Source organism: Mesoplodon bidens (assembly GCF_964165515.1).
Source record: "Mesoplodon bidens genome assembly, chromosome: 13".
NCBI classification, from domain to species: domain Eukaryota; kingdom Metazoa; phylum Chordata; class Mammalia; order Artiodactyla; family Ziphiidae; genus Mesoplodon; species Mesoplodon bidens.
In genome coordinates, this window is record NC_138169.1 from 27,807,679 (window position 1) to 27,835,167 (window position 27,489).

General features: G+C 63.5%; 1 protein-coding gene across 2 annotated transcripts in view; it reads right to left on the reverse strand.

Moving 5' to 3' along the window:
• Window positions 1-313: 313 nt before the first annotated feature.
• ARVCF (ARVCF delta catenin family member) overlaps window positions 314-27,489 on the reverse strand; it is a 35,833-nt gene continuing 8,657 nt past the window's right edge. Inside the window, exons 2-18 of one of the 2 annotated variants that reach the window (XM_081252825.1) lie at window positions 19,059-19,286; window positions 10,625-10,783; window positions 9,996-10,516; window positions 8,555-9,054; window positions 7,817-8,000; window positions 7,240-7,357; window positions 6,722-6,893; window positions 5,120-5,191; window positions 3,735-3,862; window positions 3,379-3,529; window positions 3,084-3,282; window positions 2,878-2,989; window positions 2,687-2,777; window positions 2,418-2,471; window positions 1,974-2,059; window positions 1,383-1,502; window positions 314-1,018 (exon numbers count right to left, since the gene is read on the reverse strand). In XM_081252825.1, the coding sequence (XP_081108951.1) occupies window positions 1,395-1,502; window positions 1,974-2,059; window positions 2,418-2,471; window positions 2,687-2,777; window positions 2,878-2,989; window positions 3,084-3,282; window positions 3,379-3,529; window positions 3,735-3,862; window positions 5,120-5,191; window positions 6,722-6,893; window positions 7,240-7,357; window positions 7,817-8,000; window positions 8,555-9,054; window positions 9,996-10,516; window positions 10,625-10,783; window positions 19,059-19,268 (2,865 nt within the window). In that variant the 5' untranslated portion in view covers window positions 19,269-19,286 and the 3' untranslated portion in view covers window positions 314-1,018; window positions 1,383-1,394. The remainder of the gene's footprint in view (window positions 1,019-1,382; window positions 1,503-1,973; window positions 2,060-2,417; window positions 2,472-2,686; window positions 2,778-2,877; window positions 2,990-3,083; window positions 3,283-3,378; window positions 3,530-3,734; window positions 3,863-5,119; window positions 5,192-6,721; window positions 6,894-7,239; window positions 7,358-7,816; window positions 8,001-8,554; window positions 9,055-9,995; window positions 10,517-10,624; window positions 10,784-19,058; window positions 19,287-27,489) is intronic. The other variant, XM_081252826.1, reaches the window with a different exon arrangement.

Sequence of the window (27,489 nt, forward strand, 5' to 3'; positions counted from 1 at the left end):
CCCAAGGCCCCCAAGTGGTTGGACCTCTGGCCACCTCGGGGGCCCCAGCAGAGGGTGGGGTCCTAGACCCCAGGATCACCCCACCTGGCTGAGGCCCACCTGTGCCCAAGACCAGCCACTGGCCAGGACTCCACCCCAGGCCTCAGGACCCAGCTAACCACCCAGGATCAAGCCCACTCCTCTTTGTGTGTAGAAGGGGGACGCATGTGGGGAAACAACCCTGGGGACTCGGAGCTGAGCCCCTGCTGGACACAGCAGACACACACCGAGGGCCACCTCCGACACCCAGCAAACAATGGGAGCGGCTCACGGAGAGAGCTGAGCCTCGGAAGACAGGAGGTTCCTTTGTTGCTTTTTTTAATTTTTAATTTTTCTTACAAAAATTTAGATGTTTACCCATAATCTTATTTTGGTTTTGTTTTTAATTGTTTTCATTAGTGTTTTTCTTGTTTTTAAGTCACAAACAGCAGGCACTAAACAGCAGTCCCCCACTGCTGCTGCCAAAGGTCAGTCCCAGAGGCGCTACTCAGGGGCCAGAGTGGAGCAGGGAAGGCGCTCCAGGCATCCGGGGGTGGGCGGGGCCCTCCAAAGCCTCTCTGTGGGTCGCCCCCCACTCAGGGCCCAGGGAAGCCCCTCCACCCTTGGGTTCAGACTTCCTTCACTGAGCCCCCTCCCTGCCTGGCTGTGGGGCCCCAGGGCCCCACCCCCACCCAGCTCCTCAGGGGCCCCGCCAGCCCCAAAGCAAAGCCAGGTACCCGGCCCTGGGCCCCGCCGGGCTCCCACTGGCACACAGCACCATATCAGTAAACTAACTCGCCCGGGAGTTAGAAGTGGGGAGCGAGGGCGGGAGGGCAGGCGTGTCCAGAACCCACAGCTCCAGGGAAAGAAGAGCTGCCTACCCCCGCCGCCGGGGGCTCCCAGCTCCACGGCGGAGTCTGCGCAGGCCGCCTGGAGGTCCTTTCCCCGAGGTCCCTTCTTCCAAGATCAGACCCTAAGAGCAAACGGCTGGGCCCAGGCCCTGAGGGGGAAGAGGGGAAGGCTGAGCAGGCCCGGTAGCAGGGCGATGGACGCACGGGTGAATGCGGCTGCCTCGGGTGTTCCTCGGGGGGGCCCTGTGCTGGGGGCATTGGAAGGTGTGGACCACCCCTGCTCTCACCCCGTGACCTCCAGGCCCTGATGGCACAGGGCCTGAGCCAGGCTGCAGGCCAGGGGGCCCCTCCCTCAGCCCCCAGCCTGGGCTTCCCTCCGCTGGGCCTTCAGGCCTGCTGAGCTCGAGGTGGCCCTGCGGGGAGCGTGCGGAGAGCGGAGTAGGCAGGCAGGCAGACGGGATGGAGAGAAGGCCCCGCACAGAGGACGAACACCAGATGAGAACAAGAACGTACCAGGCATGCAAGCTAGACCCAGGAGTCAACAGGCTGAGGCTTAGCATCCCCCACGGCGTCCACCAGCCTGACCGCGGGTCTGCTGGGCCCGGGAGGAGGAGCCTTCCTGCCGGGGTCGGGCTGCAGGGCGGTGGGCAGGAGGGCGTTAGAGGCAGAACAGAGCAGGTTAGTCCGAGCTGGCGAGTGGGGGCTGGGCTGGTCAGCAGGGCAGGGCGAGAGCCGGGGTGCATGCGAGGAGAGGCCTGAGGGCCGGGGGAGCTGAACCAGCGGGGCTCGGAGAGGCAGGGTTGGCACAGAGCAGATGGCAGGGGCTGCCCTGGAGGTGAGACCATGCAGAGGAGGGTGCGGATGCGCCCTCTGTCCTAGGCCCCCTCCCTCCCAGTGGGTGCGAGTTTTTAACCACCTGCACCCACAGGCTGGCTCTGACGTGAGGTTCCCAAGGCAGAAGGGCCACACCCCGAACGGGTCTCCTAGTCCAACTGCCTTGCAGGTGAGCCCCACCCCAGGCCCCAGACCAAATCTTGCCTGGGCCCCTCTCCAGGTGACCCCCGGACACACCACCTCCCTGGACACCTGCCCACAGCCACTCACTTTCAACGATTCCTTCTCAGAGGCCTCCCCTGCAGGGTCACTGCCACGAGCCCTGCATTCCCTCCGGTCAACGGCGGAGTATCCATCTGTGGGGTGGAGGCAGGAGAGGACTCTGAGGCAGGCACCAGGCATGGATCTCTCTCTCAGCCCAGGGTGAATCTGGAGAGGGCCCCCACCTAGCCCGCTCTGAGCCAGGCCTTCTCATGGCCCCTCCCGTGCGGTGGGCCTTGCAGCCTCTCCCCTGTTCCCCACCAGCGACTCAGAACCCTCCAGCTGCCCCCTCAGCTGCCAGACAGGACACCCTGGCTGGGCAGTGACCCCTCCCTGGCTGCCCCACCCCTCACCCCTGAGCACCCCTAAACCAAATCTTTTTTCCAACCACACCTCCTCGGAAGGTCCTCCCCACATAGAGAATAAGCAGCCTGCACCTGCACCTGCCCTCACCTGGACCAAGTGCCTCCATGGGGATCACATCCCGGCTGCCTGGCTTCTCGCCGTCTGCAAGGTACGAGCGGGTGGCTGGCTGGTTGCAGCGGTGGCAGGGGACCAGGGCTGGCCTCAGCCTGGTGCCAAGGTGAACACCACGGGTGGAGAGGATTGGGGAGGGGAAGGGAGGGGGCCATCTTCCTGGAGGAAGGTCGGCCTCCCTTCACCCCTCAGCAGGGTGGAGGGACACTCCTGAACCTCAGAATGGACCCCTGCCTCATACTCACCCAGGCTCTTGTCCACCAGCGGCAGCGTGCTATCGTCCAAGCCTCCGGGACTCGGTGGTGCCTTGGGGCCCTTGGCATTAGCAGAACCTGACTAGGGGGAGGAGGGCACATAACAGACGGGGTGGGTCGGGGTGCTCCCACGGGGTACCCAGTCTGGGCGAAGTGAGAGAGAAGGGCCAGGTGGGCCGAACCTGGAAGCGCGCCTTGGTCCAGCCATCCCTCTGCAGGGCACCACGCAGCTCCTTGTAACTCCACACCGTCTGCAGCACGTGGGATGCTGCCTTCGCCTCGCGCACCGATTGGCTGTGGTCCGGGCTGGGGTCAGTGTCTGGCCAGGACGGCCCTGCCCTGCCCACCTGCGGGCACCTCCTGCCCCACCTAAGCCCCGCCCACCCACCTGGAGGTGCCAAGTGCCACCAGCGCAGGCACGCCGCGGGCCTGCAGCAGCGAGCGCGCGTTGTCCAGGCTGTCAGACACGATCTCGTGGATGGTGTTGAGCACGGCCACCACTGTGTCCTCCTCCAGACAGGCCCCAGGCCGCGTGGGTGCCTGCGCGCTGCGCACGTTTCGCACGAGCTCGGCCATGGCGTAGCTCCCTGCGGGCAGGGGCTGTGAGGACACTCTGGCGCCGGCAGAAGGGGGGCCGCGAGGAGCGGGTGGCCCGAGCCCCAGACCCCCGTCCCCGCCCTCACCGATGAGATCCTTGTTGCGCCGGTCCAGCGAGAGGTTGCGCAGGGCGATGGCAACGGCGCGCACCACTTTGTCGGTCTCCGACTGCAGCAGCTCCACCAGCACCGGCAGCCCGCGCTCCTTGCGCACTGTGGCACGGATGTACGTGGCCCACTGCGGCGCGGGTGCGAGGTGTGCTCAGTGCTGGCCGCGCCGCACACACCAGACACTCGCCCACCTGAGCCCTGACCGCCCTTTCGGCTGGACCGTTCTTCTCCCCCGCCTGACAAAGCCCTCCCCGAGCAGCTCCCCCAGCAGCTCCACCAGGAATACTCCTGGGATTCCCTTGGCCTCCTCCCTGCCAGGCTTGGCCTCTCACCACCCAGTTGCCGGCACTGAGGTTCTGCAGGGCACCGGCCGCGGCCTCCAGAGTGTTGAAGTTCCGACTCTCCGTCAGGAGGGACAGGTAGAGACGCACTACCTCGGGCTGGTACAGCAGCTCGAAGCCTGCGCACGGAGCACCCGCAGCCAACCGTCACCCAGGCCGCCCCGTCACCCCCTACCCCCTCCTCAGCCCTCCCAGGGAAGGGAGAGCTGTGGCCCAGGATGGCTGTGGCATCATCAGGAATGTTTAGCAGCAACATGTTCACCCCTTAGCCACCGAAGAGTAAAAAGCCTTCCCACTTCACAAGGCAATCAACCCAAGCTCTGAGGTGGCAGTGGGTTTAGGCGAGGTCATTCTTCCTTGACCCCACTGCCAAAGAAATGGGACCTGCCTGACGCTGGAGCTTCCGGGAGGCCTGGGGTGGGGAGGGAGGCAATAACCACAGCTGCTCCCCTAGCAACAGGACTCAGGCTCCCTAGCAACAGCCCCCCCACCCGTATATAAGGCCCACCCTCCCTGTCAGAGCCACTCAACCACTCCTCGTCCCTCGTCAATTGAGGCTCCAGCCTGGCAGCAGAGCCACCCGACAGTGCTCCAGAGAGGAGGGCGGAGCAGCCTTCCAAGTCTGCCCCCACATTTAGGCTTCTGTGTCCCTGGACATTTCCTCCCCTCCCCCGCAAGCCCCACATGTCATCACCCCTTCTCCAGTTCTCATGTCCCATACTCCCTCCACTCCAGCTTCCTGTCCCCCAAATGCTCCAAGCACTTGCCCCTGCAGGGCATTTGCATGGGCTGGTCCCTCTGCCTGTGATGCTTCCCCCCAGACCTCCCACGGCTGCGCTGCTGCACCCTGCTCTTGGGCATCTGGGCTTGCAGGGCGGACCTCTCTCGCCCAGGCTGGATTCCCAGTGCACAGAGAAGTGCCACACAGAGTGGGGCTCCAATGGACATGGGGCGAGAAGCTTGAACCGCTCCCCCACACGATCTGGGTGATCTTGCCCAGCCTCCCAACTGGATCCGACTACACCTCGGGGCTCCAAAACCCCTAGGAGTGAACCTGGGCTCCTCGGCTGGCACAGGAGGCCCTGCCCAGCTAGCCCTCGCTCCATTCCTTGCCAGCCTCTCATGTGCTGTGTGACCTGGCAAGTGCCTGGCTCCTCCCTGCCTCCGCACCCACACCCTGCCTGAAATGACCTGTGGCACAGACCCTGATTCTGAGCCCTGAGCAGGTGCCCAGGGACTGCACAGTCCTCCTGGGAACCCCACACCTGTGGGCCTCAGTTTCCCCATGGGATCCCCAAGGCCCTTCAGCCTGTTTGGTAGTACAAAGCTTAACTCCTGGACAGGCCTGGGCCTGGATTCCACCTCCCACTGCTCACCTTTGGCAGCCTCAGTCCGCTTGGGTAGGTCCAGAGTGTCAAAGTTCCGGTCCATCTCACCATCCCTCTTCCCTGGAACAGAAGGGCAGTGGGAGGTGAGGTGGACCCTGCAGGGTGCAGGTATGTGTCAGGAGGGGCGGGGACAGCACCCCCACATCCAAGACTGGGCACCAAGAGGCCTGGGAACAGAGCACCGTTCTGAGTCCAGGCAGGCAGCTCTGCCCAAAGGGCAGTGGTGGCAGTTAGGCCTAGGGAGTTCTGAGCCCTGCCTGAGCTGCCAGGACTCATCCTCCATCGGGTGCTGGGAGCTGCACTGCAGATCCTCCCAAAGGGCTCCTTGGACCCACCATGTGTGTGAACTGAGGGGCCCAGGAGCCCAGGCTGGGGCAGGGAGGTGCAGACAGGGAAGCCGAGGGCTGGCAGGGACAGGACTCGCCTGGCTGCACAGTGAGGCGGGGCTGGAGCCAAGTCCCACTCATGGGGAACTTGCCCCTGTCTGGGGCCAGGACCCGGCCCTGGGCTCTGCTGGCCAGGTGACCCCCCACCCGCAGGTCCCTGCAGCAGCCCCGCCTAACACCCGTCAGCCTCGGCCTGCACACCTCCGTGAGAGCCAGCTCACCACCTCCCGGCTGCCCTCCCGCTCAGATGAGGAACCTTCCCCTTCTTGGAAGGCAGAGCTGAGTTCAGACGATCAGGGGCCTGCCCTACCCAGCCTCCTGGGGCATTTGCATGGTCCCTCCATCTGAGCCACACCTGGCCCATCCCATCGGAGGGGCAGACTCTGCTCCCCAGTGCCCCTGGGAATGGACATGCCCAGGCCCTATCCACCCTCGGCTCTGAGGTTACAGAGGGACAGCCCCTCAGCCTCCCGACCAGCCCCAGGCTGACATTCCTGCAGTTGTCATGTCCACACAGTTGCCATGGAGATGGCTGCCTGGAGAAGGGACTGGGATCTGGACTTCCCAAGGATGAAAGGTCCTGCAGTTGTCATGGAGATGGCTGCCTGAGCAATGGGGGGTGGTGGGGAGGGGTCCCTGGTGCCCACTGCACCCGCCAGGCCTGCACGGCAGGACAAACAGGGACTTACCTTCGTGGAACCACTCTTCTGGGCGGCCGGAGGAAGCACAGGAGAGAGGAGAGGAGCCTGAGCGGGCAGCACCTCCATTCCCTCCCAGGAAGTGTAGGGCAGAGGGATGGGGACTCTCACCCCGATTACTTTTGGGGGCTGAGTGCCCACGAGTGGGACGGGGATCAGAAAAGGCCAACACAGTGGGGCAGGTGAAGGCAGTGTATAGAACCCTAGCAGCTGCACCCGAGGTAGGGACGGCGTGAGGCAGGTGGGGTGTTGCCCCCTGGGCTCCTCAGGGTCCTCGGGTGCCCTGCCAATGCCAGGAGGCGGCGCTGTCCTCGGCACTTCCAAACTTGGGCCCCCAGGCCCTTCCTGGAGCTGAGGGCCTGGGTCCGGGCACCACGGGGGACCACTGCACAGGTGGTCCTGGGCACCCTCCTTAGCTCCCTGAACGTGTCCCCAGTGGGTGTGGAGGGCCTTTGGCTTGGCAGGGTCTGGGGTCCTAGAGCAGTACCCCAGTCCCACCCACACACCTTTGGCCTTCTTGCCACCAAAGCAGCCGGCGTCCTCCCTCCTCCGGCGCTGAGCACCCATGGCACTGCCCGGGGGCCTGGGCTCGGCCTCCTGGTACCTGTCAGCCCCCGGCACCTCCTTGTGCACGTGGTAGGAGAGGTTCCGCACGATGCACACGCAGTTCTCCACCGACTGCAGGGAGAGGGGACTAGGGTACCACTGGGGGGTACGGGACACTGACCACCCCCCAGGGAAGATGCCACAGCTCGTGAGCGCAGAAGGTACCGGGTGTAGGATGGGGAGGCCTGGGTTAGGGGCCCACTCGGGCGAAACCCAGGGAGGGGCTGAGGAAGGCGGGGGGAGCACCTACCACACATGGGACCTGGTCCAGGGCTTCAGGGCACACCTGCTGCCCCGCACCACACACCCGTCCCCTGTGCCGCCTGGATAGTCCAGGGCTCCTGCTCCGTTCCCCAACCCTTCATGGGAGGCTGTGAGACTGACCCTGCCTGGGGCCTGCCAGGGCCTCCCTGCCTACCTTGTTGTCCGTGTCCTTCCTGCCCACAGCCGACTGCAGGGCGTGCAGGAGTGCATCCACCAGCCCCTCACACTCACGGAGTCGCCGCCGGGCCTCTGCACCATCTGAGCTCACATTCCTGTGTGGCCAAGAGCAAGCCTTGTGACCCCAGCTCCAGCTCCGGGGTCTCATCTTATCTGCAGAACGTGCTCTATGCCACGCCATTAGGGCTGCTAGCAGATGACAAGAGGTTAGCAGTGAAGGAGAAGCAGCAATGGCCTGACTGCTGGGACCCCAGGAGGGGGCCCTGGCCTGGCATCTGTGTGGGGTGGGGGGCTCCCCTGACTCCCAGCTGAACTGCAAAGGGACAGAGTGGATCCAGAGGCCTGAATCTGTGCAGTTCAGGGCTCCACCTTGTGCTGAGATAAGGAAGGGTAGCTAGCTGTCTTCCATGTTATCTGGGACACAGGGACATGGTTATTCCTAGGACAGCTGTCCCCAGGTGTGCATGCAGGCTCTGGTGCCTGGCTCCTGCTTCCTTGGGTGGGAACAGCCCTGGGAGGCTTCGAGGGGCACCTGAGCCCGGCCCCACGCACACCTCAAGCAGCCTGATGTGTTCTTGAAGACAGTCGTCCACTCAGCGTCCCGTGGCTTGGAGTCCTCGTTGGGCTCTGGCTCCCAGCCCGAGTGTGGCACAATGACCTCGTGGGTCAGTGTCTGCAGGCCGTGGTCAATGATGACCATCTTCAGGGGTTCGTAGGACGACAGGTTCCAGAGTGTGCCTACAGGGTGCCATCAACCCACCAGTGCTGACCACAGGCACTGTCCCCACAGGATCAGCTCAGGACCCACCCCGCCCTCTTTGGGCCCCAGCTCACACCAGAAGACAGGAGTGACAAAAGCCACAAGAGGCCCTGGGTGCTGCTCTGGTGTGGGTGAGATGCACACGCCACACCGAGAGGGGGCTCCCCAGGGAGGAAAGGAGCCCCCTAGAGGCCAGGACACATAGGAGGGGCTGGCAGGGAACCTGGAGCTGGCATGTGCCTTCTTTTCCCCACCCCTTCCCAGCCACCCAGGCAGGTGGGACTATGCTCCTGGGGCCACGCCGAGAGGGGATCATCACATGACCCTGACCAACCATGGTCCCCACCACTGCCCTGCTGGGGAGGACCAGAGAGACAGGACCCAGAGTAGTCACGGTGGGGACATGGGAGCTGGTGGGGAGGGGGCCAGCGCCAGCCCCACCTGTGGCGGCCGAGTCCAGTGGTAGAGACCTGACACAGTGCCTAAGCCTGACTCCCGACTGAACCGCAACGCAGGCGGCCGGGCGCCTCACCTGTGACGAGCTCGCGGACCTCGCTGTCCCGGGCGGCCCGCAGCAGGCGCACCAGGGCAGGCACACCGCCGCAGTCCCGGATGGCGGCCTTGTTGTCAGCATCCCGGCCATACGAGAGATTCCGCAGCGCCCCACAGGCCCGGCGCCGCACCTCCGCCCGCGGGTGGTCCAGCAGGGCCACAAGCAGCGGCAGCCCCCGCAGCTGCCGCACGCGGCGCTTGACACCCTCGTTCTCGAAGCACAGGTGCTGCAGGTAGGCAGCCGCGTTGGCCTTCACGGGGTCCATGGGGTGCCGCAGCATGGCCAGCACCTCGGGTAGCTCAGGGTCCCGCCAGCGCGGCTCCTTGCGGGCACTGTCCACCGAGGGCGAGCGCCGCACTGCCCGGTCCAGGCTGCCCAGGCTGCCATGTTCCGGCTGGGCCAGGGGCGCCGTCGTGGCTGGGTAGGGGGGCCGCTCCTCCATCAGCTCACCGCCATCATCCGCCACGTCCTCGTAGGCCCTGTGCAGGCGAGCACGGTGCATGACCGTCTTCTTGCGGCTGCTGGCTGGCCCTGCCCCCAAGCGGCCCCATCACACATTCTCCGGGGGACCATGAACCCATGGGGCAGGGCTGGGCCTAGAGCATCGTTGGTGCTGAGGGTCATACCCGACCCAGCAAGAACTAACCCACAGCCAGTGATAGAGCCAAACCCCAGCCAATGTCATCAGAACTTGTATCCCTCCCAGATGGGAGCTCACTCACTCCCATCACCAGGCAGTTTCCCTGACTCCCCAGCTAAATGTTTCTACGTAACATGTGTCTGTGACTGGGGTCCCACTTCCCCATAAGGCCATGTCTGGCTAGTGTACCCCTTGCACATAGCCAGCCTGGTAGGACCATCTGAGGGGCCTCAGGCCACCAGTTCTCCAGGGAACAAGATGTCAAACCCACTTCCTAGGTGAGGGATTGGGGCTGGGGGTGGGCGAGTGTCTCGCCTGTGGCCACACAGCATAATCCAGACCCAGGCAGTGGTCATGTTCCCACCTGACAGACAGAGAAGCTGAGGGCAGGGGAGACAGAACCAGAGGCTGCAGCGGGAAGGTAAGGACCGAGGGCCTAGGTTCTGGGTGCTCCTGTGCATGGGAGAGGGGCCGGGGCCCAAGCTCAGAAAAATGCCCTGGGTCCCTTGGGCTTGTGTCTTCCGGGCCATCTGGCTGGAGCAGGGGCAGCAGGCATGGGCGCGTCACCAGCTTCTCTTGCTCCAGACCCGCAGGGAGGGTGCCCAGTGCAATCCCACAGCCCAGAGCCCGTCCTTGCTGCTGTGCCCGAGAAGAGCCAAGGCCAATTCAAACTAACGTGTGTGTTACTAACACAGCCCCGCAGCGAGACTACCCATGTGGTACTCTGCAAGGAGTGGAAGGCAGGCTTCCTGGAGGCAGTGACAGTGCATGGGGGCTCACCTGGTGCGCAGGCCCCGCCCACAGTCTGGCCTCCTCCGCGCGGCTGTGCCACAGTCAGGCTCCAGCTCCGGGCCCCCCTCGTCCTCAGCAGCCAGGCTGCGAGTGTCGTCCTCCAAGCCATACGGCTCTGCCTGGAACCGCTCGGGCTGGGAGCGGCCAGCTGGCGGCCCAGGCTCAGGGCCCGCGGGGAAGGCCTCTCGGCGGCCGGGCAGTGTGAAGCAGCCATCACTGGGGCCTGGGCCCAGGGGGCCTCCACGCGGAGGCCGCACACCCAGCCCGCGGGACAGGCTGCCATAGCTGGGGACATCGCGGGGCTCGTCAGGAAAGCCGCCCCCGCTGCCAAGGCAGGTGCGGGAGAGCGTGGCTGCCGGGCCACCCCCACGCAGCAGGAAGTGTCGGTCCAGGGGGCCATCGGTGAAGGGGCCCAGTGGGTGGCCGCCGTCCAGCAGGGGGAGGCCATCGGGGCCCACGGGCACCTGGCGCACTGTTCGAGTGGTCACCGTCTTGACTGTCTTGGTGACCTGGTGGGTGAAGGGGCAGCCTGTGGGCTGGCAGCCTGAGAGGCCAGGGTGGTCTCAGCCCTCCACCTGAATAATGGGTGGCCCGCAGGAGGCCAGGGAGAGGTGTACCTTGGTCTCAGTGCGACGAGTGGTGCCATCTTCTGACGTGACGATGGACACATGGGAGGTGGGGGTGCCAGGGTCCTCTTCCACTGTCACTGTCTCCTCCAGCACCTCAGGCGCCTCCGGCATCATGGCCAAAGAGGCCTGGCTGCCCGGGCTCTGCTCCTGGGCGAGGGGGCAGGTGTTGGTGGGAGGACCCCGTGCTCAGCAGCCCTGGGACAAGGATGCTCGTGCTGGCCTGGACACCAGGAGGGCCTTCTTCCCTGGCCCCAGGGCCTGTCTCAGCCCCAGCTGGTGAGGACAGCAGCACATTCTTGCCTCTGAAAGCCGAGGGGCTGGTCCCCATCCCAGGGCCTCCTCGGGCTGATCTAGTAGATAAGGCCCTGGGCCCAGCGGCGCAGTCTTGGGCAGCCCTGTCTGAGCTATAAGCCCAGCTGCCACAGCTCCTGGAGGCCCAAGCACCCGCAGGACGCTCTCCTGACGTCACTCATCACCCCTGCCTGGGCCCTCCCTAAAGGATGACTCTTTCCTGTGCCTCCTCCCTGCCCACCCCAGAAACCTTGAGTGCAGGGGGTGGCAATTTCAGCATTGTTCACCGACTCCCTGTGGCCACACCCAGGCTCCCGCCATCCCCAAGGCCAGCTAGACGCCCTCACAGGACAGAAATACCCAACTCCCAGAATGCCCTGCACACTCAGAACACCAAAATACCCTCGCCCCTTCCGGCCCGGACACCCTTGGGGTGCTGAGTGGGCAGGGCCTGGCCCTACCTCACTCGGGCCAGTGGCTGGTGCCCCTCACTGAGGCCTTGGGTGTCATATCAGAGCCCAGAGAGGGTGGAATCCAATGGGGGCCCAGCTGATCCTTGATGGGAACCCTGGTGTCCCCTCCCCACACACCCCTGGGTCTCCCCAGCCTTGGCCCTCAGCTCTCAGCCCCCCTTGCCAACATCCCCACAGGCAAGATGGCACTGGAGAGAGGCTCTTCTAAAGCCCACAGGCCTACTGGCCAGACTCACCAGTGGGGAAACTGAGGCTCAGAGAGGACAGGCCAGCCCACAGCACAGCTGGGCTGGACCCCTGCTATGCTGAGTGGCACGGGGACCCCAGGCCTCTCACCACCCGGGTCCCCCCCACCATGCCAACATCCCAGAATCAGCGTCTGGCCAGGACGGGTAGGAGCTGAAACCCAAGCTGCAGTGGGCGGGCGCGGGGGAGCACATTCCCGGGCAGCCAGGGCCGGGTCAGCAGAAGGACAGGTCCTGCTCCAGGGCCCAGGCCTGTGCCTTGTGGGATGGGTCCCCGCCTGGGCCCCAGGCCTCTGAGGCCTGCACAGACAGGGAGCTGAGGCCCAGGAAAGGCCAGCAGCTCAACCCGCATCTGCCTGGCACCAGAGCCCTGCTCTGCTCCCGTCCCTGGGACCGGGAACACGCAAGGCAAGGCTCCCAGGGCCATCTTCCCGTCCCCAGGCCCAGGAGCATGCAAGGCAAGGTGCCCAGGGCTGCCCTCGGGATCTGCCTCCCAAGGGCCTCGGGTGTGAAGTCTCCCCAGGTTGGGGTCCTGTCCTAAAGGAATGCATGTCCCCCCAAATACACACAGTGCTGAGGTTCTGGGCCCCTGCAGCCTCTTCAGGGGTCCAGGGAGAAGCCTGCACCAACCTGCTAGGAGCATCCCTCAGGCTCTGGTGACAGAGGAAGAGGTCACAGAATGTGCCCCCTCTCCCAGAAGCAGGGCCTTGGAGGACAATATGTGATTTTACGAAAAAGAGTAACTGAGGCCTGACAGAGGAGAAAGGACTACCCAGAAATGCACAAACTGCTAACGGGGGATTTCAGGCATCCACAGGGAAGGCCTTTCAGTCACATGTCACCCCTCTGGGGCGACAGCCTTGGCTGCCACCTTCTCAGTCCTAGAATGCAAGAAGTATGCCTATCGGGGACCTGGCCAGGAAGGAAGGACACTGTACCTTGGGAAAGAGAAGTAAATTGAGGCCTGGGGTGGGGACACGCTGGTATGCAGCTGGGCAGGGTGGCCTGGCTCTTCTCTGAGAGCACTGGGGAGCTGGGGTGGTTCTGGAGCAGAGGTTCAGGGACAGCATGTCCCTGCTGGGGCCTCGGCCGCCCCACTTGCACTTGGCAACTGTGGGAGCAAAAGTGTGGCTGGCAGTGAGCTCTCTGCTCAGCCGGGGAAGGGGGGGAGCAGCAAGGCCCCATGGCTACAAAGCACAGGGAGTGCAGGGAACAGGACTGACAGGAGGGGACCAGGTTGTCCAGGACACTGCCAGGAGTATGGACCCCTTAGAAGGTATGCATACATTTGCATATATTTAACCCTCTCCCAGAAGAGCCCCTACCCCCTGGCCAGGCTTGGGCTGCTGGAGGGTGGCCCCGGGGGTGCACATCTTGGACCTCAGTGCCAGGGGGGCCTGGCTGCTGCTTCTCACTCCAGCCTGCAGACACAATGCAGAACTGGGGGGAAGAGGGGATGGGGGTCCAGGAGAGCCAGGGGCCCAACAAGGGCTGGCAACCCTGCAGCATCAGCCACCAACACCCAGCCTGGGCAGCCCGGCAGCGGGATCTCAAGGCCCCAAGAGCCCTCACTGGCAAATGACCTCAGGGAGCTAAAAATGGTGATGACTTCACCCCGGTGGGCAGGGAGGCGGAGCGTGAGTCAGCCGGTGATCACAGGGAGGCCCGGCCCCCGTTACACACGCCTGGGCACACACGTGCACGAACACCCATCCCGGCTCCCCGGCCCAGGCACATCAGTTCGCAGGCTCTCCCGACAGCACCCAGCACTGACATCCCCTCCTGCCTTCTACCTGCGTGTCCAGACTTCCTCAACCACCTACCCAGCATCTACCATGGGAGTCTCAGAGCCGGCAGGTGGGGGATCCGAGGCCTAGGGTAGAAGGAGCCCAAGGTCGACCCCTGGCTTGGGCCTCCGAAACGTCTTTGGGGTGAGGACATGGGGTCACAGACTGACTGACCAGGACACAGTCAGCTCTCAACAGAGGCTGCTGACCAGGCTGCCTGGATCCTCATCTGGCCTCAAGGCCCTGCTCTAGGGCCCCATGTCCCATGGCCACCTACCCAGGCCGGCCCACTTCAGGAACCCCCAGCCCTGCAGCCCCAGATTTCCCTCATACTCTAGACATGAACAACACCTGCAGCCACCCCCACACCCCAAATCCCGCCAAGTCCTGTCAACTGCCTCACCCTCCCTCTGCCCTGGCACCATCCTTGCCTCTCTCGCTGGGATGACTGTCCAGCCTCCCATCAGCTCTCCCCAGGGCCCAAATCTGTCCCACAGTCCTCCCATTCATGGTCCACTTGGTCCAGGGGCCCTGGGCCTGGCCCAGCAAGGGGCTGCTGTCCACTTCTGGAGTTTCCCATGAGCTCCTGTGAACTTGTGGGAGGGGCCTAGCCCAGGACGCCAAGCAGGGGCGGCAGTGACCAGTATCCCAGAAAGGTGGACCCAACCACTGCTCTCAAGAGGGTCTCCAGAGGCCCAGAGCTGGAGGGCTCTGGCCCCGTCACACACCTGGGCTCAGCTTCCTTGTATGAAAACAGGAAGGACCCGGGGTGTCCAGACCACAGGACAGGTGGGATAGTGCCAGTCCTGACTTTGTGACCAGATTTAAGGTGTGTGAGGCTCAGAAAAATAAGACATGGGACAAGACACAGAGGGGCCACCCCTGGGCAAAAGCCCACAGCAGTCTCTGGGGGCGCATGTGGAAATGGCGGAAGGAGGGGACAGAGGAAACAAGCCAAGTCACCACTGGTGGGGCGCTGGACTGGGGTCCCAGAGGCACGGATCCACCTGCAATGCCTGCCCTTGAGAGATGAGCACCCATGGTCTGGATCACGAAGAACAGAATGTGGGGTGGTTGCCCCACCCTGTCCACAGCCCCACCAGCACACGCAAGGGATAGATTAAGGTGGAACCCCACCCCTGGCTCCCACAACCCCGTCTAGGCTCTCAGAGAGCATGAGACGGCTGCTGCTGGATGAATGAACCGAGGGGTGGAGGAATACCAGCCCCCTACCCAGAGTGGCCATCCTGGATGGAGTCCAGGCCAAGCCAGGCAAGCATCTCCCACCAGGAAGCAAGTCCTTGGCCACTACAGACGTCCTCTCACTTGGTGCCCACAGTGGCGAACCCAGCCCTGGCTGACCGGGAGCTCCCCCCTCCACAGCAGCAGTCCACCTGCAAGGGCGCAGGCCCAGGATGAACGGCCAAGAGGCCAAGGGGCAGTAGGTGCCCAGCAGACTGGGGGAGCAAGCTTGTGGGTGATGGCAAGGTGGGCCATCACCCACCTTAGCTTTCCCAAGCCCAGCCCACACTCATCAGGCACGCAGTGGCCCCACATTCCCCCAGCTCCCCTGAACTGGCCTCTCCATCTCTGGGGCCGGCAGGCACCTAGCTGTCCAGGTGAGCAGGTGTGTAGGAGACCTACCTCTTGCTCCTCCACTCTGCCTCAGTTTCCCTACCTGTTAGGGGGGCCTGTCCCTCTGAGCAAGAGTGCAGGCTGCCCGCGAGCCTTCTCCCATGCTAGTGCTGGGAGGAAGCCCCCCTCCGCCTCCGCACGTGGGCAGAGCCGACCCCCAGCCCTCTCTCCACGTGCGCTGCCGCGGCAGACCCGGCTTGCATTAAAGCTCCGAAGCTCCTGCGCGGCCCCCAGAGACGGGGCCCTGTGAATTTGGGGGAGGCCTAGTCGCGCCGCCCTCTCCAGATTCGGCCTCCCACCTGCACAGAGGGGCTGCTCAGGAAGGCCCTGCCCACCACCCCGTCCCAGGCACCTGTCCCGGGCGCTGGCCCCGGTGCGCCCGCTTCCACCCCTCCACCCGCTCCCCACACCCCCGGTGGCGCGCTCACTCAGCCGCCCCGCCCGGCCCCGGCCCGGGGGCGCAGACAATAGCCGCCTCCGGCCGGCGGCTCCACGAACAAAAGCAGGTCCTCCCGGAGGGCCGGCGCCCCGCCCTCCGCCACCGGCCCCCGGGACAGTGCCCCCGCCCGGGACCAAGTTCCCTCCAACCTGTCTGAGTTCGGCCGGCATCGGGCCGGGCGCGGGGGACGCGAGCCGGCGGTGGCGGCGGCTGGACTGGGTTCAGCTGCGGTGCCTCGGCCGCTCGGCCCGGGTTAGGCGGACTCGCTCCCCGCGGGGCCGACCTGGCTAGGCGCGGCCAGCGGCCAATCGGGAGGGGCGGGACGGTGAGGCGAGCAGCCAATCGGGCGGGGCCAAGCTGGGGCGGGGTGGATAGCAGCCAATCGGTTGGGGTCTCACCCGGGAGGGGCGGGGCGGCGGGCGGCCAATTGGGCGGGGCGAAGTCCCGCCCCGACCGGCGCGGAGCGGGGCTTGCCTGCAGCTTTGGGCCGGGGTCGCCTTCTCACCCTGCGGTCAGGCCAGTCAGGGCTCCCCTTCCCCACCCCCGTACCGCGGAGGTACCATTTTCCCGCCGAGTCCTCCTTCCCAGGCCTCGGTTTACCCCCAGTAAAAAAGCCCACAGCCCTACCCCTGCAGTTGAGGAAACAGTTGTGGCAGTGCAGGGGCCAGTGCGGCTAAGGCATCCTGCAAGACCACCCTCCTGGCACAAGCTGCCCATCCCGGCTGCGACTCAGTTTCCCCTAGCTGTGAAATGGTGGCCTATAAGAGAGTATTGACGGCGATGTCGCTCAGGTTTCCTAGATCTGGCTCCAGGCTCTTGCCCACCCTCCAGCACCTCCCCAGTAAGCGTCCCCACAGAGCTCAACCCGGACCTGCACTGACCCACTTTGTCTTGGGTTCTCCCTATAAAGTCACAGAGGCCCAGGGGTCCCTCATCCTCTGAGAGGTGTCAGAGCAGATCAAAGGGAGGGGAGGGAGCACAACTCTTGGGTGACCCTGGGCGAAAGCTTGTGGGGCCCAGCTGGCCTCAGATCCTCTCCCTTCCATGTCTTTGACCTATTGGGAAGTGGTGGCTAGAGGGGGCGGTTACCCAGGACTTCTCCTACTATAGTGCACTCCCCACCCCCAGCAGCCTGGCATGGAGGTGCAGCCACCCTGGGGGTCTGGCTTGGCCAAAGGGAAGCGTAGACACGGGGAAGGGTCTGGGCTGGGGCCCTCTCGGGTCATACCCCACAAATGCAAGCCAATGGCTCTCACACCAAGAACAAGAGACTTACGCTCTGGGTTGAACAGAGCTGGGCCGGCCCATAAAGGTTCAGCGGGCTGGGCAAGAGAGGGGGCCTTAGCCTTGGCTTTCTGCTTCCCACCTGCTTCTCCCCAGACCCCACTCCTCTTCTAGGACACTCCATGCACATAGGCCATGCAACCAGCATGCTCAAGCACTCTGGGTGTCCACTGCATGTCCCTCTGAGTCTCAGTTTCCCTTGAGTTGTCCTTACCACTGGCCCCCCTGTAACTTCCATCCGTGGAGCTACCTGGGGCAGGAGCAGAAGACTGTACCACTGCCCTGAGGGAACTTGGCCTGGATGCTTACATGTGAGTCATTTCTGTCTTCTCCCAAATTTCACCATCTGTTACTGCCCTAGCCTCATCCCCCTCTTGGCCCAGCCCAAAGTCGGCCAGGTCCCTAAAGGTGTTCCCCCTCCCACACACACACATTGGGTGAGGGCCAGTCCTGCTCCAGCCAGCCTGCTCCAGGTATCTGGAGGAGGAGACCCTTTCTGCTAGAGGATGAAGGGCAGGCAGCCAGCACTGTGGAGCAGCACCCCCAGACTCTCAACTCCCCAGCCCCAGCTACCAGCCTTGCCACCAGCCTCCAAGCTGCACAGATCCGGGCTCTGACACTGAGGACCAGGTCCAGGCAGCCGTGGCTCACAGGTGGGTCACTAGGCACCTCCTGCTGAGATGGGTCTGGGAAGCAGGTTTGGCATGGAGGCTGCCAGGCCTGGCCCGCTGGATGTGGCTGCCTCCCCATCAGCCCTGCTAGTCCAGCCACAGCCCTGGGAACACACTCTCTCTGATCGCAGCCTGAGAAACCATCTCCTCCCAAGAGAGAAAACCAAGGGCAGGCCTTGGAGGGCCTTGGGTGGGGAGGGGTAGCGGGTGGGGAGGGTGGTGGCCTGATCTTCAGGCTGCAGCCCTCAGGAGGCCAGGGCAGCTCCAGGCTATGGGAATGTCTTCCCACAGAGGCGTTGACCCTCAGCAGCACCCTCTGGGCTGGAGGCCAGAGCCCTTTCCGGCCTGTGAGGGCTGGAAAGAGGGCCTGGAGCCTAAAGAGTGGCCTTGGGGTCATGGGCTGCCACTGTCCCTGTGTGGCCCAGCGAGCTGTTCTAATCCCCAAATTTGGGGGTGCAGGCCTCACCCTTTGGAGTGCCTGGGGTCCAGGGGGCCACAGGGGTGGCCCTCATACCTAGACCCACCTGGCCTCAGTTCCAGACTCCCATGAACTGGCTGTGCAGCCACCTCAGCACTAGCTGGCTTGGAAAGACAGCTACCCAGTGTGTCTGGGCCCACTGAAGATGTGTCTTCGGCTCTGACTGTGGACCATGCTGGGCCGTGCGTATGGATCACCCACTGGTAGATGAGGACATCAAGGCTTGGGGGCAGTCACTGGCCAAGTCCCGCAACCGGACACAGACCACTGCTTCTGAGCCCCAAATGCCCAGGCTAGATGAAGCTAGCGCACTGGGCCAGTCTCCACCAAGACCCATAACCCCCTCCCTTTCTCTCCAGCCACAGAGGTCCAGGCTGCCCCAAGCCACCAGCACATATGTGCCGGGCGCCCGCAGCCAGCAGCCTGTCTGGCTCCCTGGAGCTCTGCCTGTGCCCTGCCCTGCATCTCAGTCAATCACAGGAACTGCAACAATCACAGCAAACTCCAGGTGTGGCGTTCCCTCCTCCCCCACCAGCACCCCGGGAGCCAGGCGCTATTGCACCATCTGAAGGTTCAGTACTGGGGCACAGCTCATGTCGGGAGGACCCCACGAGGCCTCCTGACCTGACTGTACATCCCAACTTCAGAGTTCTCGGGGCCTAGCCAAGAGCAGACGGGGCTCTACACCTCCTGGGGCTGAGCAGGGGCAATGGCCAGTCACCTGCTGGGCTGCAGGCAGAGCCTCAGCCCTGCTCAAGCCTCCCCAGGGGCTGACCCACTGACTGATGCAGGCAATGAAGGCAAGGAGACTCCATGGAAGCAAAACCCTCAGTGTCACCAGGCTGACTGCTGAGCCGCCCAGAACAGACCCTGCCCAGCTGTCTGGGCCCTGAGGGCTCACACAGTGGAAAGTACTGTTCTGAGGGTTGGGCTGTGTCCTGCCCATTTGTCACATGATGCCCTGCATACCCAAGGGGGTTGGAATCCCACTTTCTTTCCCTCCCCAGAGGCCCCAGGTTGTGCAATAAGCCATTGCATGCTGGCTTGTGGTCTACCTAGGCCCCTTGATTTTTTCCCCACTTGGCCATTTACACCCTTCCTGAGTCCCTGGGCTGTTACCTGCAGGACAAGCTGTTGCCAGGCCATCGACAAGGGCTGCCCACTGCCCACGCCACTGCTGCCCACGCCAGGCTGCTGGGCACGCTCCAGCTGCAGGGCAACATGGCGCCGTTCCTGCTCCAATGCCCGTGTCAGCCGCTCGAAGCGGGCCTCCTGCTCCTTCACTGAGGCCAGGATGCTGGCAGCCGAGTGCACGTTGCAGTCCTCCATGACCAGGACGCTGGCTGACTGCAGGCAAAGCAGAGCAAGTCAGGGTGGGGCCAGGGCGGGGGCCTGGAGAGGCGTTGTGGGCCCCCTGCCCACCCCACTCACAGATCACATGACTCACTCCCAGACCACAGCATCCAGCTCTCTGGAGAGAAGCCACATTGATTAAATTCTAAATTAAAAGCCATTAATCCAAGGCTGGCCGGAAGCAGCCAGCTCCCTCCCTGTGGTGTGTGGGGCTCTGACCCGGGCTCCCTGCTTCCTGCCAGGCCCAGCAGAACCTAGGACCATGGGCGTCCCAGAGCCTGCTGGGGAGGGAAGGGAAGGAAAGAAAGAGCTGGTGTGACAAGCTCTCAGACCTCCCAGGCCCTCTGCTGTCCAAAGCACATGCCAGTTCACTCTACCCTCATGGCACCAGCACAGGCCCATCTCACTGAGGTGGATGCTGGGGCCCAGAGAGGGTAGGGAACTTGTCTGTAGCCACACAGCTCGCACGGCAGACCTGAAGCACTAGTGGGCAGGGAGTGAGAAGTTGCTCCGCAGCCGCTGGGTGCCTGGACACCTAGGCAGGTGTGGGGATGACGCGGGCCTGCAGACCAGCGGTCCCACCTCCAGTCCCAGCCATGCTGGCTGGGAGCAAGGGCAGTGTCTACCCCATGCATACAGCCTGGATGAGATTCCATGTCCAGAAGTGGCCCATGTGCCTGACACCCGACCCCGAAGGAGGCTGAGGGCAGGGGCCTGGGTGCCTGAGGCCCAGCGTATGGAGAGAGTCAGGCCTGCCTGGGCCCCGGCCCAGCGCTGCCCCTGTGGGCCCCCAGAGAGTGGGTGGGGGCAGTGGGGGCTTGGCAGCTGCAAAGACAAGCTAGAGCCAGCGCTTTTCCTTACCACTTGCTCCCTGGCTGACCAGCATGTTTGCTTTTTGTGGGCAAAGAGCAACAGAAGTATGTATGCTCAGACCCAGGCGCATGGCAGCGGGTGGGGCACAGGCCACGCGGGGACTCCATGTGCAGCACAAAGCCTGACCCAGGCCAGCCCGCCAAGGCCATACCAACATGGGGCCTGGCATGGCTGGCAGCACCCCTGAAGGGTCAGCTCTGCTGCTCATGGGCCCCTGGGGAACCGGCTGTAAGGACAGAGCCCCAGAAAGGAATGGTCTGCGCTGGGCTCGGCCATACCAGTGCCAGCTGGGCCAGGGGCGCGGGTGCACTTCAAGGTGAAAGGACAGCACAGAGACTCCCCCAGCGCCCACGACAGCTGGGGAAATCAAGGCCCATCGAGAGAAGAGACCAGTGTGGGTCCAGGGCTGGGCTCCACTTCCCCAGCACCTGTCACACAAATGAAACAGCAACAAACTGAATTCCTGCTGGGAGAGGTGGTGGTCAGCACAGGGGTGGTGGGCCGGCTGCAGACCCACGTGATAACATGGAAGGCAAAATATGCATGAATTTTTAAGATGGACCATGAGACTTCAAAGATGCTTTACCCAGCTGATCCTGGGTAGAGGTCGGCTCCAGACTTGCTTCCTCTGCTGTCCCGGGAGGCCTGGGGGCCGCCAGGGAAGTGCCATGTGCGGGACCTCAGTGACCCTCCCTCTCCTCTCTGGCCAACGCCTTCCCGGCCTCTGTTCCCCTGTGAGGGCCCTGCACTGCTTGCCGGGCAGGCCCCTCCCGCCCCTGTCCAGACCAAGCCACCAGCTTCCTGAGTCCTCGGTGGAGGCCGCTCCTCAACACGCTTGCCCGTCACCCATGGGGTGGATTTAGGAAGAGGACAGGGACAAATGTGCCATGCAGATGCAGGCAGCCTGTCCTGGGGCAGGTGTCCAGGCCTAGGCACCCCAGGAGTGGCCCCAGGTGGGTGGATGTTGGGTGGATGGAGGGATGGAAGGGCAGGAGACCAGGTGGAAAGGGACACAGATGAACAGTGAGGGGACATGTGGAGGCTGCCAGGAGGGGGCTGCATGGGAGGGTGGGTGGGTACAGAGGCAGCAGGGTGGGGGAGAACAGGAGGCAGGCAGGAGGAATGAGTGGATGGGTAGTTGGGTGGATGAATGGGTGAGCAAGGGTGAGGCTGAGAAACACTCCTGGGAAGAGGCCCCCAAGCCCGCTGGGGCGCTACTGTGGCCAGTGCTTGCTCCCCCATGAGGGTGCAGGCACACGGAGGAACTGGGGAGATGCCCACCCTCCCCCGAAACCATGCCCACACTCGGCGTCTTCCTGCTAAATCAGCCGCTCCTCCTCAGAAGGAGCCCAGCCAAACCCTGCTCCAGAAATCAAATTATGGGGACGGAGTCCAATCTGGGTTGAGGAATTAGAGGAATTTCCTTCGGGTCAGGCTGGCGGGAGGCCTGGGCTCCAGTGCTGACCCCTCGCCGGCCATTTGTTGGCACACTGCCCACTGCCCCAACCTTCACAAGGGGAGGGAGGGGACTGGCTACGGGTGGAGCCTCCTTCCACACCCCTGGCCCCACCCACTTGATGGGGAGGAAAGTAGGCAGCAGGAGTGCTGAAGGCCACCCACCTGGGAGTGCACGGTGTCCCCCCCCATGCTCCCAGCACTGGCCAGGCCTTGCAAGTGCCCATCTTTACCCTACCGCGCCTGCTGTGGTTGGATGGTGTCCACAGCTGCGGGGACAGCTTCTGGCCAAGCCCACGAGGACGGGCACTGTGCCACGGCCAGGACCACAGAGTCACCTGTAGTTGGTGTAATGCAGCGGTCGCAGGGTGGGGGTGGGGGGCTTGGATGGGAAGAGTCCGTTCTTGACCTTAAAGCAGTGGAAGGAACTACCAAGGAAAAAGGACCAGCTCGCCTTTGTGAGAATGAAACATTTCTAAACATCCAGAAAGAGTGCCACGTGCTGTGGTTGTGGCTTCTGTTTTTCAAGTGTAGTGAGCATTTCAGACAGACAACAAGTGGGACTGTACATGTAGACATGGCTCCACTGCTGCAGAAGATGCGTGGGCACGTGGGGACACGTCACACTACTCTCCACTGTTGTGTTTACAATTTTCCATGATATGGGAAGTAGGAGAAAACGACAAAGAAAATGAAAATACTGTCAACATACTGGGATCGTCTTCACAACATCCAATAGAAAAGTGATATCCTTCATCTATACGGTGACTATATAAGTCAGTAGGAAAAACCGAACCCCAACTTGAGGTGGGAAAAGGTCATCAACAAGGCATGTGGCCCAGAGATGAGGTGCGAAGGATGAGTGTGGAAATGGTCACGCGCGTGCACACACACACATATATACACACACGCACTGGAAAGAGGGCGTGTCGGCCGCATTGGTGCTCTGGGTGGAGGGCTCCTGGCCCGCAGGTTGCAGCAGGTCCAAAGTTCTGCACGTACCCATGTTCTAAGAGCTACTGCCTTTGCGAGACGGCAAGTAAGAGATGGGAAAGCAGGTGCCCCTACCCAACCCCAGCAAGCCAGGCAAGTGAGCGTGAGGCCAGGGAACTCTCCCCAGGGGCTTGGGCGTTGCCGCCCGCCACCTGAGGGAAGCAGCTAGGTTTTCAGGGAGCTGGGAGAACTGTAACTGAATTCAGCCTGGAAATTGGATTTCCCTAGCAGAGGAGGTGACCCTATTGTCACCTGGACCCGACACCATGGGGGTGGGAGGTGGACAGAGATGGCCCCTCAGAGACCTCCTCCTGCTCCCAAACTGTCCCTGTGGACACCCAGCAGCACCCACTGACCACACAGAGTACAACTCCTCTGTGCAGGGGGAACGGTCTGGGCGGTTCTTCCCAAGGGGCTCTTGCCCTGCACTGACGGGGCGCCCTGGGCTAACGGAGAGCCAGGTCCCTGGCAGCACTGGTCAGCCCCAGGGCAGGGGCCGCTGGACTAGTGGTCCAGGAGGACCAGGGGCTATGAGGAGGCTGATGCAGGAGGCTCGGAGCCAGGTCAAGGCAGGGACACTTCTGGGAGCCCACGGAGCCCGAGGTCTTGGGAGCTAAGGGCCTGGGGCCAGGGCTGGGAAATGGCCAGGTAACTGCAGGCTGGACATGGCAGAGGAGGCCTCGCCCTGGCAGGAGGGTGGGCCAGGTGTAGGTGAGCATCCAGCTGCTGCCCCTCCTCAGTGGGGGGATTGAGCCACAGGGAGTCCCCACCAGAGGCCCCCAAAGGGTCTCGGTCTGAGATTCCTGCCAGGGCAGGTCACAGACACTTGCTCCAAGTCTCCGGGTTCCCTGCCTCTTTGGGTGGACTTGTGGGATGGCGATGGACAGCAGTCCCCCAGCCCCAGGCTGCCCCTCCTGCACCTGACCCAGATTCCAGCTGTAGTCGCAGCCCGAGGGCGATGCCTGACAGGCTCCAAGTGTGGGGTCTGGGCAGCGAGGATCCACCCTCTCCACAGTCTCTATAGCAGCAGACAGCCCAGGGGCACCCCAAGGGCAGGGTAGGGAGGGCTGGGGCTGGTGGTGTCTCTGCCGGCATCAGCAGCCTACCCACTCCAGCCTGGCCACAGGAGGGGAGCCCGGGCATAAGGCTGGGGAACCCCAAGGTGCCCCACTGTGTGGGGTGGGCTGGCCTGTTGCCTGCATACCTCCCCATAGGGTCCCTTTGGGAGGTGGCTCCCCCAACCCCCCATTCCATCTCAGGGAGAGCAGAGCAGCGAGGGGGCAGTTCTGAGGGCCCAGGCTCAGAGCCCCACCCCACCATGCTCTGGGGTGGGCACAGGGGCCAAGACGTTCCTGAGGCGGAGCCTGAGGCTCACAGCCAGGCTGGGACCAAACCCGACAGATCCAACTGGCACCGGGGCCTGGGAACCCAGCTCCTACCCAGGGGCCAAGGGGTCCATGAGACCCCGAGGACCACCCCCCCCGAAGGCACAAGTTGGGCAGCTGTCCGGTCAGGCTGAGGGCGGTGGCCTGTGTGCACCAGTGTCCTCTGCCTGGAACACCCTTTCTCCCTCAAGATGCTGGACCCCTTCTTCCCAGGCCCCCTCTGTCACCATGGCAACACCCAAGCTTCTCTGAGAGGGACAGAGCCTCTTTGTGGTGGCACAAAGCCCCTTTGAAGGGCAGTGGGGGTTCAGCCCCTGGGAGCCTGTGGCCAGTAAGTCTCTGGGGGGCAAGGCGCGGCCCCTCAGCCCAGCCCCCACCAAGGTTGCAGAGCCAAGAAAGATGAAGCAGGAGAGCCTGGTGGTTAGGGGCTGAGACACCCACCCCGGCACCACCTGCCCAGCTGCCCACGGAAGGGTCTCTGGGATGAGCCCCAGGGCCCCAGGAGAGGCTCTCTGTGGGGGCCTGAGGACTTCCCACGGCCTTTCCGCCATTTGACAAGAAACATGCTCTCCCTGGATAAGTGGAAGAGGCACTGGCAGTGGGGAAACTCCCTGCCAGATGGGGAACCAGACTCAGGACTGGGTGGGAACCAGGCACAGGGAGCCCTCGGGGGGCAAGCGGGTCAGATGGTGCGGCCTGGCATCAGGCCTGCTGAGGGGCTGCCCATGTATCTGGGCCTGCCCTACTCATGGTCCTGGCCTGCCTTGCCCTGCTGCAGGGCCCCCTATCTTCGCCTGCCTGCCCTGGGGGAACACAGCCAGCCCAGCTGGGTGGCCTGGGATAGCCTTGCTGCAGCCAGGACCTCAGGACAGGTTTGGGCAAGAGGGAACCTCGCTGTGGCCGGGCTCACTCCAGGGGTTGGGAGATGGGACCCCAAGAGCAATGTGGGTCCAGGGCACAGTGACAGGGACTGAGCACAGAGCTCCCCGCCCCCACCCCAGAGTGTTGCCCTATCTGTGCCCCGGCCCCGCAGTCAGGGAGGCTCACCCCAGCCATGGAGCCCATCCCCGTCCCAGTCTGCGGGCCCATGCCACTCTGGCCACTGCTGACCAGGCACTTCGAAGTGCCCCCACATGCTGGGCGCCCTGCCAGGCAGCCCTCCCCAAATGACCTCAATGTGACCCACTGTGGCTTTGCTAACTAAGCCCCCAGGCCGGAGGTCACAGCCCCCGGGTGGCAGCACAAGGCAGAGCAGGCCCCAGGAGAGACCTGCCCCTTTGTGGGCAGATCCACGCAGGGCCCAGGGGTGGGGGGCTGCCAAGGGGCCAACCCTGACATGGCAGTGCCCCTCGTGGTCAGCAGATGAGATGCCCCTGCACCCCGCGGAGGCCCCATCTCACACCCCCACACCCCGCCCGCCTGCCTCCCCGCCAGCATTCCTGCAAGCTGCTGACACTTCTGGGCACTGGGACGGGCCTGCACAGACCATCGTCAGCAATACCAGGTCCACCTCCCCACAGAGCCCAGCCTGGGCCTTTGCCATCCAGGGAGATGGGGCCTGGGGCTCAGCTTCCAGAAGGAGGTTCCCTGGAAAGTGTGAGAGTGAGAAACTGGTCCCTTGTTCCCTCATCGGGAACAACACCGGGGTCCAGCAGGGAGACTCCAGGCCCTGCAGGCACAGTACCCACAGCCCAGGTGGTGACAGGTGTCAGGAAGACCCTCCAGCTGCCAAGGGTAGAGGCAGGGCAGCTGTGGTCACCTGGCCCTGGACGGATCAAAGGGGAGTGTAGGTAAGAGACCAGAGCACGCCCTGTGGAGGGAGGTTCCATCCTTGTTCCTGAGCCACAGCATCAAAGAGCCAGGTCCCCTCTGGTCTGCCCTTGCCCATCCAGGGTCCTGTGTGGCCTCCAGCCAGCACTGGCTCCTCCTGGGGCCCCTGGGAACTCCCATTCTCTCCCAGAAGCTGAGCTGGATGCCAGGCTCTCTGCTCCAGACCCCCTCGTCTGCCTGGGAGCCAACTCAGTGCTCCTGAAGCCCGGGAGTGCCCATGGCAACAGGTCCAGACACTACCAGCCTCCATCAGACAGCGAAGTCCTGCCTTTTATATGCAAATGATGACCCAGTGAAACTGGGCAGGGGGCTTCACCCCGCCCCTACCCAGTGCAGACTCTGGGCCCCACAGTGTCCCTGCCTGGCTCCCCACCCCCCCCCCACCACATACCACGAGAGCCTGCTGGGAACCGGACTTGTCTGTGTGCCCTGCCCCCGCCAGGACGCAGAACACTGCAGCTGGTATGCTGACAATTTGGGGACCTCCTGAAACCCACCTGCAGGCTCACGCGTGCGGCCACCCACTAAGTCATGCACACACACCCCCAGAGGCACCCAGGCTGTCCTGTGGGTCCTCGCCTGCCCTGGAAAATGGATGGTAGGTGACCTGACACTCCTGACAGGTCCTTGTGCTGGGGGAGGTAGGACTCAGGCTCCTGGGGGTCAGCATTCTGGGCAGACTGCATTCCTGTCCTGAACACCTGGCAAGACCTGTGAGGCCGGGCCTGCCCTGGCTCCACAGCCTGCAGGTGCCCAGCCTCAGTACACACCAAAGTGTCTCTGTGACAGGAGTGGGGACCATGGCCGGGCCAGGACCCTGGACAGAAACACTGAGGCTGCACAGACCTGCCCCAGCCCCCAGGGCCCAGGGCAGACCCTGCTGCCCCCTGGGGACCCAGGAGAGCTGCCGTTTACCAGCACAAACATCAGGGAACAGCTGATGTGCCCTCAAAAGGTTAAAGACGGCCTTGAACTGATGAGCTGGGAACAAACTATAAAGAGAAGGACTGATCGTGGGTGATGAGGATCCTGTGGGGATTTGAAGAAAAACATGGCGGAAGCTAAACAGCAGCCGGGACGCTGTCCTCAGGCTGCAGGATGCAAACCCAAGGCAGACCTGCCAAACGGGCAGAAAAGGACACAAAGTTGTCAAGAGGGAAGGCAGGAGTAGTGGAAAATGGATCCTGGGAACAAACTCCCCTGGCACAGGAGGTCCCTGAGGGACCCCACAAATGGCCAGGAGCCATCCCCAACAGAGGCCTCCAGCAGGGCTGTCGGGCTCGGGTTGGGGTCTGAGCTTTCTGCCCAGAAAGAAGCTGAGCAGACTGAGGTCACGTCAACCCTACCCTTTACGACTTGCTCTCCCTGGGCTCTGTGCCCCAGCCTCCAGGCTGATGTCCCTCCGCAGGGCAGGAAGGAGGCCGCCTGGCCTGGCCCGCACCGGACACGCCCAAGGCGGCACTGAGGAGGGCCCACGTTGCCACCAAGCTGCCCACATCCCAGAGGGGCTGGATGTCATCCATGCACAGATGTCAGCTGCAGGACCCTGCTGCCCAGCTATCATCTCTTGTTTGCAGAAGCTCTTCTATGGCGAGGACCATCTGACAGCTTTGTTAACAGGGTGCTTCCCTTTCTTCCTTAACTTGGGATCTTGAAAGAGT